General features: G+C 35.3%; 1 protein-coding gene across 1 annotated transcript in view; it reads left to right on the top strand.

The window, feature by feature from the left end:
- Positions 1–12,436, top strand: part of CACNA1E (calcium voltage-gated channel subunit alpha1 E) — a 114,827-nt gene that overhangs the window by 20,109 nt on the left and 82,282 nt on the right. Inside the window, exons 7-10 of the mRNA XM_051996781.1 lie at positions 835–994; positions 1,585–1,714; positions 6,736–6,795; positions 8,114–8,220. Coding sequence (XP_051852741.1) covers positions 835–994; positions 1,585–1,714; positions 6,736–6,795; positions 8,114–8,220 — 457 coding nt within the window. The remainder of the gene's footprint in view (positions 1–834; positions 995–1,584; positions 1,715–6,735; positions 6,796–8,113; positions 8,221–12,436) is intronic.

Below are 12,436 nucleotides of genomic sequence, written 5' to 3'. Positions count from 1 at the left end.
AAGCAAAAGTATGTGGAAGGTTATGGATTGGGATGTAAGTGAAAATGTGCAAGACCTTTTAAAATGGCTATAGAATAAAAGGAATTTAGATTTGGGAAGGACCTAAGAAGTGATTTTACTCAACTCCTTCATTTTATAGATAAGGAAACCTAAGTCCCAAGACATTATATAACTTGTCTAAGATTACAAATCTAATTAGCAACTGATCTGGAAATTCAAACCAGAGTTCCTGATTTTGAATTCAGTGCTGATTCTACTTTTATAATGCTTAAAGACAATTCTTAATACCATGAGGAGCATGATATTAATAGTAAGGGGAAGATTAGGGCATATTAGGTTGTATTTTTACGAAGCCTTTCTGATAACTTCTTGTCATTTAACACCCTATTTGACAGGTTACAATAGCTTATCATATAGCATATAGACATCTGTATATGATATAACTTCATAGAATCCTGACATACTCATACAATCTCTTATCCAATCTTTTCAAATACTCCAGGATAGGAGGATTATAATATAATTTAATAAGATATAACAATATTTTAGCATTGTTGATTATATGACTTTGCATGATCAGATGCCTATCCTATTCTGATAGGTTAATCTCTTTTTGGCTACTTTGATTAGGAACTTGCTTGTTCCCTAGTTTTCTATGTGGTACAGACAGTTACAAATGACAGGTGGAAGACTAAGAGGCTCAGTTTCATTTTTGTTCAGTGACTTATAGAGGTTTTCTTCCTCCCTACCTTTGCCCAAATGTCTACAATGCTGCCCAATGCTCTTTTGGAAGGTAGTGTAGTTTGCAAATGATTCTGTTTATTTCTCTTGCAGTTAGCAACAAGACAGATGGAGAAGCTAGCCCCTTGAAGGAGGCAGAGATTAAAGAGGATGGAGAAGAAATTGAGAAAAAGCGAAAGAAGGAAAAGAGCTCAAACACAGGAAAAGCAATGGTGCCCCACAGCTCTATGTTCATCTTCAGCACCACTAACCCGTGAGATATCCTGCTTTACTTTCTTTCTTTTAGTGTGCTGAGGAACAGTTACATGGGAATAAGATGGGGAGGGAAAAATTGAGAGGAGGCAAAGACTTGGACTTTTCTAGAGTTTTCAAATAGAGAGTGACCCACTGTCTTCAGCCTTCTGAAATGTGAGAAAATGGCATGTTGTTTATTAGTCGTCTTACAGAATTAAACAATTTATAGACTATGGACCAACCTAGTTGGTGTTTAGAGGCAAGAAAGAATAAGAAATACATTAAGAGGGATACATCAAGAATAAGTGGGGGTCAATACATCTAGATGTTCTGAGTTTACTCTCACTGGCTTCAGATGTTTAAGAAGACTCAGATGTGCTTACATATAATTCGTGTCTTGGCTTATTTACTGTAGCCTTTAACCAATCTGATTGTCTTCCCCATTGGGGTATTAAATCAACAGTGGTGCCTGGGAAATTAAATTGCATTCCCATGTGCCTTATGTTGGCAAAAGTTCAGCCCAAGGAAGGAGCCTAGAGTCTAGGGAGCCCTAGAAGGGGGAGGGTTAGAGTGAAGTGCCAGCTCATTGGTGATTTGGCTATCCCACAGGATTCGAAGGGCATGCCACTACATTGTGAATCTACGCTACTTTGAGATGTGCATCCTTTTGGTTATTGCAGCCAGCAGCATTGCCTTGGCTGCTGAGGATCCAGTCCTGACCAACTCAGAACGGAACAAAGTAGGTGAATGTGAACTGCTCTCCAACCTTTTCCCCAACTTGGGCTTCCTTCCTTGATTTTCACTTTTTTCTCCTATCCTCTCCTTCTTTCCTTTCCTTCTCACCATGTACCCCTTTCTGGAATCCCTGGGGACATATAAAGGGAAAAGGCTTTATAATTTAGAAGATTAATCAGTGGGAATAAGGTATTGAGGACTTTTTCTATTCCTGGCCTTTGTCATCTCCTTTAATCACAGCAGGATGTTGAGAATGCTAGGGCTTATAACTCTTTATGATCTCTCTGATGTTATTTTCTTTTTTGTGATTAGGCTGTCCTACAGAGCTTTTAGATATTTGGAGGAAGCAAGTGACCATCAGTGGGGCAAGACATGAGTCCAGCACAGGAATATGTGTGCATAACTAAACATCTGGAGATAGAAAAGAATAAGTCAGAAATTAGAAATGATATAGATCCCAGGAACTTTAGCTAGACAGGATTGGAGGAGATAACGAAGGTGAGTCATTTCATACCCAAGAAGGTATAATGCCTTGGAGAATGAAATGTTCTTTTAAAAAGAAATAGATTACAATACGAAAATGATGAAGAAAAAGTCTATGAAAAAGCAAAGGAGACTAGTGACCAAATGTTTAAGGAGGTTATAAATTTTTAAGTTGTCACAAAGAGAAGAAAGGTGAGAAGGCAGGTATGTCTACTCTGAGAAGAAAGTAGCTGGTTATTTTGAAGGAATGTTGATATAGGTATATATAAGTATATAGGTCTGTCAAGGGTCCAGTAAGGGTCAAAATAAGAAGAAACAAGTAGGAATGCTTGGTTACTTTTTGCTGAGAGGTGTTTTCATACATTTATGTTGATATGAAAACAACAGTAGGAAGAGCGTAGTCTTCCCATGAAATGTAACCCAGTTATGACTTGCAACTCACTGTCTGGCACTTATCAGACTGGATGACTACTACTCCCTTGCAGTGATTCATGGGACCACACATATTGCTGCAAGAAGAAATTGAGAAAGCATTACTAAATATTAGTAAGTTTTGTATAAGAAACTGAAGACTTCAGGAGCAAAGACAATGCTTCTGTCACTTTCTCTGATCTAAACCAAGGCCTTTAGAAGAAAAAGGCAGATTTTAGAAGTGAAGGAATACTTATAAATATGGTGTCTGAGAACAGAATTTGAATTTTTTTTTAATCACAGAGTAAAACATAAGAATAATAGCTTCTGGTAAGGACAGAATGTATCTCACTAGGACTGGTAAGAACATATTTGTCTGGAGTATATCAGATTTAATCAAAAAAGCTTTTTAAAGAAAAAAGGAAAGGAGAAAATTTCTACAAATGTATACCAAGTTAAATACAATAGAGAGGAGAATCCTTGGAGGAAAGTAGTGGTAGGGGCAGCCAGAAACTCACAGGACACAAAATTCAAATACACAAAGTGTATCAAACAAGATGAATTATATAGATCCTAATGCAAGGGACCAGATAGAGATGTGATCTGTGATTAGACAATAGTTCTGGAAAAACATGATTTATTTAAAAGGGACCAGAGAATAGAAGCCACCTAGTGTTTGAGAAACCAAAAATATAGATGGCTTGGAAAGGAACTCCCTTGTTGACAGAAACATCTGGGAAAAATGGGAAGCATTTTGGCAGAAAATAGGATCAAACTATCATTTTATGCCATAGACCATGATTCAAAATGGATTCAAAAATGACCTGAATATAAAGATCATACAATAAAAGAAAGAAGAAGTTCATTTTTTTCATGACTATGGATAAATATATTCTCATTGAAATAAGATACAAAAGCAATTACCAAAGATAAAGTATAAACTTTTGGTACCATAAAACTGAAAAACTTCTGCTCAAATAAAATAAATACATCTAGATTAAGAAGTGAAGAGAGTGAATAAAATTGCAAACTATAACTATCTAAAAGGATGTTCTAAATAATTGATTTTTCATATGGCATGTTTTTATTATATCCAGAAAATTGGCATTGTATGCAGAATTATGAAAATTATATACAGAAAATCAACAACAGTGACAAAAGATGGAAAAAGTCAATGTTGGAGGCATTGAAGGTATAAAGATAGGAACACTAGTACATTGTTGGTTAAACTGCGAATCAGAACAATTGGCAGTTATACAAATAAAGTGACTAAAAGTCCACTCCCTTTGACTCAGAGATTCCTCTATTAGACATATGCTCTAAAGAGATTGTTAATAAGAAGAATTCTCCTATATATACTAAAATACTTCTAGTAGTGTTTTTCACATGGCTTAATGATGATTTCATCCTTCAAAAAGTTGAACTATTCAAGGGAAATCTCTGAATCTGATTTTTATCAACACAGAGGAACTTGTTGCTTGAGATACAAATAATGGAAATCTTAGGAATAAATAACCACCGAAGGTAGAAAGAAAACCTGGGCATAGTCATATCTATCTATCTATCTAAACATATGTGTATGTATGTATGTGTATGTATATATATATATATGTATATATATACATATATACATATATATGTGTGTATATATATATATATATTTATCTTAGCTATTGGCAGAACAAACTTTGAAATCTTAGAGAAATGAAAGGTAGAAATTCTAATACTGAATATTAGATCAAAAGAGAATGGAAAGTTCTTAAATATTACATTTCAAAGATAGAAAAAGAAACAATTTCAATGAAGAGGAAAAGAAGTTATCTAAAGAGATCAATGTTGATGCATAGAGAATGCTTTGACTAATTTAGCTTTTGAAGAGATGTGTATAAAAGATGGACAGATAATAGAGGTAATCTGCTTCATAATGACATATAATATGTAATAATAGTGTTAAACATTTTGCACTCATTATCTGATGAACCTGGTAATGAAAGCCAAAAACAACCAAAAGGAAAATTTTATTTTTACTTACACATCACCAAGCTGTCTTCAATAAGTTTAGGTCTAATGACCAGAAGGTCATTAGGTCCTTAGGTCCTTAGGACCATTAGGTCAAGGAATATGACAGGGTACTAAAAGAATGACTAGGTATGTCTGAAGAATTAATGACAGGAATCTATGCAAGATTGTGAGAACTTCAGGATAACTAGAGCTATGGAACAGATCACATGTTTGAATTTTAGAATGGTACTAGCAAACTAGAGGATACTGAACTTGACTTGGATTCTTAAGAAGATTCTAGAACAAAGGTTCTTAAGCTAAGTTCCATGATCTTTAAACACAGACACACAGAAACACACAAGTATATATTTAATACTCATTTATATTTGATATATGTTTATTATATATTAGCATATAATATATTTAACATATCACATATTTAATATGTAAATATACATTTGTATAAATTATTCCAATGTATTTGTTTTCTTTGTAGTCTTATGCATTTTATTTTATTTCATTTCATTTTATACATTTAAACATTATTCTAAGAAGTCTTGCCAGATAGTCAAAAAGGTCTATAATAGAGTTGGAGGAGATGGAGGAAAAATACAATAAAAAAATGAGGAATTCCTCTTCTAGAATATACCATTAAAGAAATGGTTAATGAATATCTAGAAGAGGAAATTATGGCAAAGATCCAGCATTACATCATCAAGAATCAATTCTGTCAACCTAATCCCATTTCCTTTAATAACAGAATTATTAGGTAGATAAAGAGGATTTTATAAATACCCAGATTTGCTGCATTTGATAAAATATTTTTGGTTACTCCGATGGAAAAGACAGAGATAGAAAACAGTATAGTTAAATTGCACTCATTTCCTTAAATGACAGATATACAACAGAATGTTCTGGTAATCTGTGCTTGGACCAATACCGTTTAACATTTTTATTAATGACTTGGATAAAGAGATAGATAGTATGCTTATCACTTTTGCAGATGACCCAGATTCAGGAGGGATAGGCAACCCATTACATCCAGGATCCCAAAAGATATTGATAGGCTAGATTATTACAACAGATCTAATATTTGATCTTTATAATTGTTAAAAATAAATGTAAAGTCTTAAATTTAGATTCAAACAAACAACTTTATGATAACAAAATGGAAAACCTGTAGATCGATAGGAGTTCATCGAGCCTTTTAGTAGGCTCAATTCCAATACAAATCAACAGCCAAAATAGGGGAGACAGTCAACCTTAGGTTGCATTAAAAAAAAAAGCATCATATTGAGGATTAAGGAAGGCATATCTCTAATGTGCTCTGTCCTGGTCAGACTACATTTAGGGTATTTTTAGGGTCTTGTATTCAACTCTGGATACTGGTTTCAGAGGTGGAAAAAATAGCAAAGGATCTCATGGTCATGAAAGACCAGAAGAAGGAACTAAAAAGGTTTTGCTTAAAGAAGAGAAGACAGAGAAAAGTATATGTAGTAGCTGTAGTCAAGTATTTGAAGGGCTATCATATTTGAAGTATATAAAGGACTTTATATAACATTTCTAAAACATTAACAGCTAGAAGTATTTAAAGAGGAATTAGATTTATTCTACTTGGTCTCAGAGGGCAGAACTAGGAACAAGAGTTTAAGTTTCAAGGAGGCAATTTAAGCTTAATGAAAGAGAAAGGTTTTTTTTTTTTTAACAATTAGAGTTATCTATAAATGAAAAAGGTTGGATTGGGAGGTATAATGGGTTTTCTGTCCTTAGAAGTCTTCAAGCAAATGTTGATCATTTCTCAGGTATGTTGTAGGAAACATTCCTGTTGAGTTATAGATTGGATTAAATGGTTTCTGAAGTTACTACCAATTCTGAATTTTTGGATGAGAAGAGAAAATAATAATAGCCAGGGACAAGTCTTAGGTTTTCATGGCCCCAGAAAAGACTATGCCATTTTATTTTGATCTCTTTCTGTAAGGCAGTTGTTTTGAACCACTGTTCCATAGTACAAGTGTTTGAAGGTATGTATATGAGTGGATGTGGGGGGTGTGAGTAACTATAGGTGAATCTTTTTATGCTGAGGATCAAACCTTATCAGTACTCCTAAATTTTTACTGATTTGTTTTGCAGGTCCTGAGGTATTTTGACTATGTTTTCACTGGCGTATTCACCTTTGAGATGGTTATAAAGGTGAGAATCTTGAAAGAAAGGAAACTTCCTTGGGGTTAAGTAGTGGTGGATGGGTGGGTGAAATGGAAGTCAAGTTCTGAGCTTGAACTTAGACCCCATGTTTTAATTCTGAACCCTCCTCAATTGTGCTGACCAATAAAGGGACTGGCAGTGACACTCATGATCACGTCTCTGGCATTGATATTCATTTTATGTATAAGTAACTGTGTGGAATTCCAGAGAACCTTCTTGACATAGGAATGGACACCTTTTGTTTATTTGCCTTTGCCAAGAAGACAGAAGAAAGGGACTATGGAACTACTTAAGAGGAAATGAAGGGCAATAAAAATATCTTATAGGTAATTTAAAAGAGTAGAGAGAGACACTTATGTGAGATAATACAGGTACAGTGTTCATAGTCAAGACAACAGAAGAGTGAGTATTTTTTTTCCCTTGGCAATGTCTGTATTATATGTCCAAATTATCTTTGATCCAAGAATCTTTGTACCTAAGCTCCCTTTCTTGGGTAAATGTAGAAAAAAATGAATCTCTGAAAAGGTTGGCAGTCATTTAGAGGGTTCTCAGTAGTTATATCATGGGCAGGTCTCAGTTTGCCAAGAGTAGCTCATACTTTACCTGTACTTTAAATAGAGCCAAATCTGAAAGTTGCAAGGCATTGCTCTTTTGGTAGTATTTATGCATAGAGTTTAAATGGATACATAATTTTCTCTAGGTTACTGGTGCCAGTACATAAAGTCTTAGATTATTGGTGCCTTAGATATCTTTTCCAAAGAGGTGTGGTAGCAAAATAGACAAAACTCACTCGATTTAAAACTTTATCCAACTACAACTATCAATGTATCAATCAACATATATTAAGTACTTACTATGTAGCAAAGGACAATTATTCTTTTTTCCTCTAGTCATCCATCCATAATCCCTAGAATTGGAGGAAGTACAAAGTTATTTTATATATATATATATACTTTCAAATTGTATTCCAATTATTTCATATCCAGGCTGCTGCCTATCTGGGGTTTTCCAAGTCTGGGAATCAATAGCTTTCAGGGCATTAATAAATGGAAGAACAAGATAAGAGCAGTCAAGGATTCTGGTTATGTTCCCTCTCTAAGCCAACTTGGATTTAAGATTATAATCCCTCCGTCACTTTCTCTTTCCTTATCTTTAGTATACTCATAGACCTCCTTCTAGTCATTTGCCAAGAGTACTGAAGACATGACCTAATAGCCCAACACTCAGGACAAGTATCACACTTTACTCTTGTCACTTTAGGACCAGCTTGAATTTATTCAGTGAATTTCACAATTCTTCCTTGCAGATGATAGACCAAGGCCTGATTCTACAGGATGGATCTTACTTCCGAGACCTGTGGAATATCTTGGACTTTGTGGTGGTAGTTGGGGCATTGGTAGCCTTTGCTTTGGCGTAAGTAGCTTTTTCCTTTTTGGGTTATTTCCCTATTTTCCTTTCTGGGAGGTGGGATCAGAAGAAGAATTTTCTGATCTCAATCCAAGAAGAGTTCTCTGTTCAAAAAATGGTTCTTGTATGATCTTGTTTACTCTGTTCCTAATTGAGCCTTCACACAACTTCTAGCTGACTTGAAAACCTTTCATGGTCCTTTTAAAACCCTGTGATTCTTAAAAATGAAAGAAGTTATAAGAAGAATTTGGAGGGAAAGTAGATGGCATATAGAGAGACAAAATTAGGGTAGGCATAAGCAAAGTTGACCTATCCAGAAATGGAATGGCAGCTAATTGGTTTGGCTTTACTAAAGAAGCCCTTCAATCAAAAACTAACTGAATATTTGATCATCCTGATGGTTTTTTTTATTAAATCTTGAAAAGAAGACCTCCCACAACTTGCCTTGGCAATTAATTTAGAAGTCAGGAAGGACTACCAAGAGATTGAACATTATTCATTAAGATCCTGAAATATTATTTCCCCCCAAATACTGTTTGGTTTCAGTGATGAATGATTTCTTCAACCCATTGATGATGAATTCTAATGTTGAATTCTCCTTCTTAATTGAAGCTAGTTGGGTGGGATTTAGAGTCAGAAGAATCAAATTCTGACTTTGATTCTCACTATATCAATCATAGGCAAGTTTCTTGATCTTTCTATACTTTAGTTTTTTCATCTCTAAAATAAGCATTGGATTGGGTAACCTCTAAAGTTCTTCCTATGAATCTATGATCCTATGATTTTCTGGATTATACCTTGGAACTAGGGGTGTTAGTACGTCCTCCATAACTCTATGTCAAGAGATGAGAAGATGTCTGTAAAATGGGGAGATCAGATAAGATCTCTTTTATGTCTGGATCTCTAAATTAACATATGAAAGTTTTGAAATAGAGGCATCAAAAAGTAAAATATCCTTTTTCAATACTCCATAAATTCCCTTTTACTAGAGAGTTTCAAGCAGAGGCTAAATGATCACTCAACAAGATTATTATAGTGAAATAGTATATTTCTGGGGTGCACATTTGACTAGACGATTCCTTCTACCTTAGATTCTTTCATTAGAATTCTTTAGGTTTTCCCTCTTCAGATTTAAAGAGTGAGAAAGATTGGCTCTTCCATCCAATTTTACATCTCTGATGTTCATTTTCTGATCTCTTCTAAACCTGCATTCAGCCTCAGAAATCTCTATTAATGAAGCAGATGTTTTTCTGATACCCTCACCTCTACCTTAGAGTCAATCAGTCACTTATAGTAGTTTACTAGAGAACCTCACAGGCAAAAGATCTGAGTTCAAATCTTAGCTCCAACACTTTCTCATTGTATGATCCTGAGCCTCAGAACCATCATCTCTAAAATGAGCATAATAATACTTACACTATTTAATATGACAAAGTTAACATAAAAATAATCCTGTAGAAAGTTAAATTAGTATAGAAATATGAACTCTGTGGTTGAAGTTTTTACTCAAGCTAAGAAATAGCTGTAATTTAGCTCAGTCCCCACATTAGGAGGAATTGATGAGCTCAGTGACTTAACTATTGAATAATTCATCAGGCTGAAGGTTACTTTGGTTCATTTTCTTAGTTTGAAAGTATCTATACTATCTGGGATTCTCTTGGTGGCAGGGGACCACCACATGAGGGTGCAGCTCCACATGCTAGTCAGACCCTGTCTATGCTGTCATCTGGAGAATGAATCTCAGACCCAAGCAACAAAGAACTTGTCTCTGCCTATTGGTGTTTATTGTCCAAGGTCAGTTCCAGTTAATGCTCTATCACCATTCACCAACAACATTCTCTCACCCCAAGATTCACATTATAAGTAACTTACCCACATTTCAGTTCTCAACTCACTCCTTCCCTGAAAATACTATCTCACAGTTTACTAGTCAAAGGAAAAGTCCATTTAATTTCTATTCTAGGCTCCTTTCAGCAAAGGGATTCAGGAAAAACATGTTTCTAAATGGAATCATTTTAGTTCACTGGGAAAAGTATTGGACCAAAAGTCTGAGGAAGTGGATTTGAGATCAGACATTCCTGGAGGTCACAAATTCCTCATCTGTACAAAGCAGGTGAAATAGAAATCTCTTTCTATCCCTAGATCCCTTTTCCAATTAGTCAATCAATAAGTATGTATTAACCATTTATCATGCATAAGTATAATGTTACAAATTAGGTAAACAAAGAAAGGCAAAACCAGTCCCTATTCTCAAAGAGCTCACGTACAGAATAGACCCTAGAAATTTTAGAAATAATTTGCACAAGTTTATTCTGTAGAGGGCTGAAACTCTTGAGTAGATGCACTGAGGTCAGGACAGCTGAGCACTTGAGGCTAACTACCGATTAGACAATACTTTATGGGCATATGCTTGGAAAATGGCCCTTCCCACTATCCTGTGCTGGCTTGATGATTAATGTATACAGAAGATTATAGGAGGGACTAGGAGGTGGAGTAAAACTAGCCAGAGTCACTTTGGCTGTGGATGAGGAAGAAGGCAGTTGCTGAAATCTTACTTCCATCCCCTTCACTTCTACCTCTAAAGACCAAGAATAAAGATTAAGGACTTTTGCTTATCCTGACTCCAGCTGATTCTAAGGTATCCTGGGTGCTACCGTGGTCATCACATGATTAAGGTAGTTAGTGACAGAACCAAAGCTCAGACCCAGTTTTCTGAATCCAAAGTCCAATATCCTTGCCAGTGCTATTCACTGATTCTCTCTTAGCTACTTTCACTTTTCCACTGAAGAAGCACAGTAGCTGCCTTCTGGTACTTCTAACCCTTGCCTTTTATAAAAGAGAAGTATTCCCTTAAAACATGAGTTCTTAACCTGAGGTCCATGAATTTCTTTGTTTTGTGTGTTTTGTGTGTGTCTTTCTTTTTTCTATTTATAATGGTTCAATAACTATTTCAGTATGGTTGTTTTTTCTTTGTAATCCTATATATTTTATACATTATTATATTGAAAATGAGTATGTTCCATCAGCACGTTAAAGAAGCCTTTGACCCCCAAAGGGGTTAAGAACCTCTATCTTCAAGATTTTAAAAAATATCCTTCTGCTGCAATTCTGAATTAAAATCTATTGATGTACTTTTTGAGTGAAACATAAAAGTTGGATCCCCAACCCTTCTCCATCAAATGTGCAAATCATTTGCTTATATTATTCACTAATACTCTTCTCTCATATTCTGGTTCAGAAAATTTTTAATTTTAAAAGAAATCGAGGATAATGGGAAAATTCAATTTACCAAACAAAAGAAGGGACAAAAATTAAGTAGCCTATGGCTACATTTATGAGCAATTTTACATTATTATATGAAGTCTAAATACAGAAATGATCTTTTGACACTCAAAAATATGTGATTCTGTGTAAATTATTTAATATTACCATGCTTTGGTATCTAATAGTTGACACTTTAGATATTTTTTATTGTTTGAAAATATAACATGTCCTATATATAAATTGAAATGTATGACCTTAGAGTGGGTCAAAGGGAACTGGGGATGGGAGGGTCAGTCTCAGAGGGAGCCCTCTGCATGACCAATGTTCATATCACCCTGTATCTCCTCAGGAGAGCTGATACCAGAGCCACCATGAGCTGTGGGTTTGTCATGTGTCTTGTTCTTTCTTTGTGCCCTTTGAAACATGGCGGTGATGGCTTTAGAGTTGGTGGCAGGGGAGGGAATAACAGCCCTGAAGCCTGAAGTCTCTCTGTTGGTCCTCAGTTCAGGTACAGTGCAGGGGGCCACAGGGATCCACTAGGGTCCGGGGCTCAAGCTCACTTGATGGATTATGAATTATAATCCATCACTTGCCTTTAGTGTGTCACCTTCTGAACATTCTCCCTTTTCTTTCTCTCATTGAGATATGAATGGTATTTGTTCATTCTCTTCTATTCACTCTTTCCTTTTCACTATCAATCCATACTATCCAGCTCCCTTGCTCCTTCTCCCCTTTCATCTGCTCACTGAATTACCTCATACTGCTCTTTCCTCTTCTCTCTTTCTCTATTGATGATTCCCAGGCAACTCTCTCTTATTTACAAATTACTCATTTTTTGATGAATTTTCTTGTTCATATTCATACTCTGGTGCTTTGAATTTCTGCTATGCTCTCCTCTCCCTTCTCTTATTCCTTTCCTTTTTCCTCCACTCCTCCTTCCTTATTTCCTTCATTAAGA

Source organism: Antechinus flavipes, chromosome 4 (assembly GCF_016432865.1).
Source record: "Antechinus flavipes isolate AdamAnt ecotype Samford, QLD, Australia chromosome 4, AdamAnt_v2, whole genome shotgun sequence".
NCBI lineage: Eukaryota > Metazoa > Chordata > Mammalia > Dasyuromorphia > Dasyuridae > Antechinus > Antechinus flavipes.
This window is presented reverse-complemented; position numbering and strand designations above follow the sequence as displayed.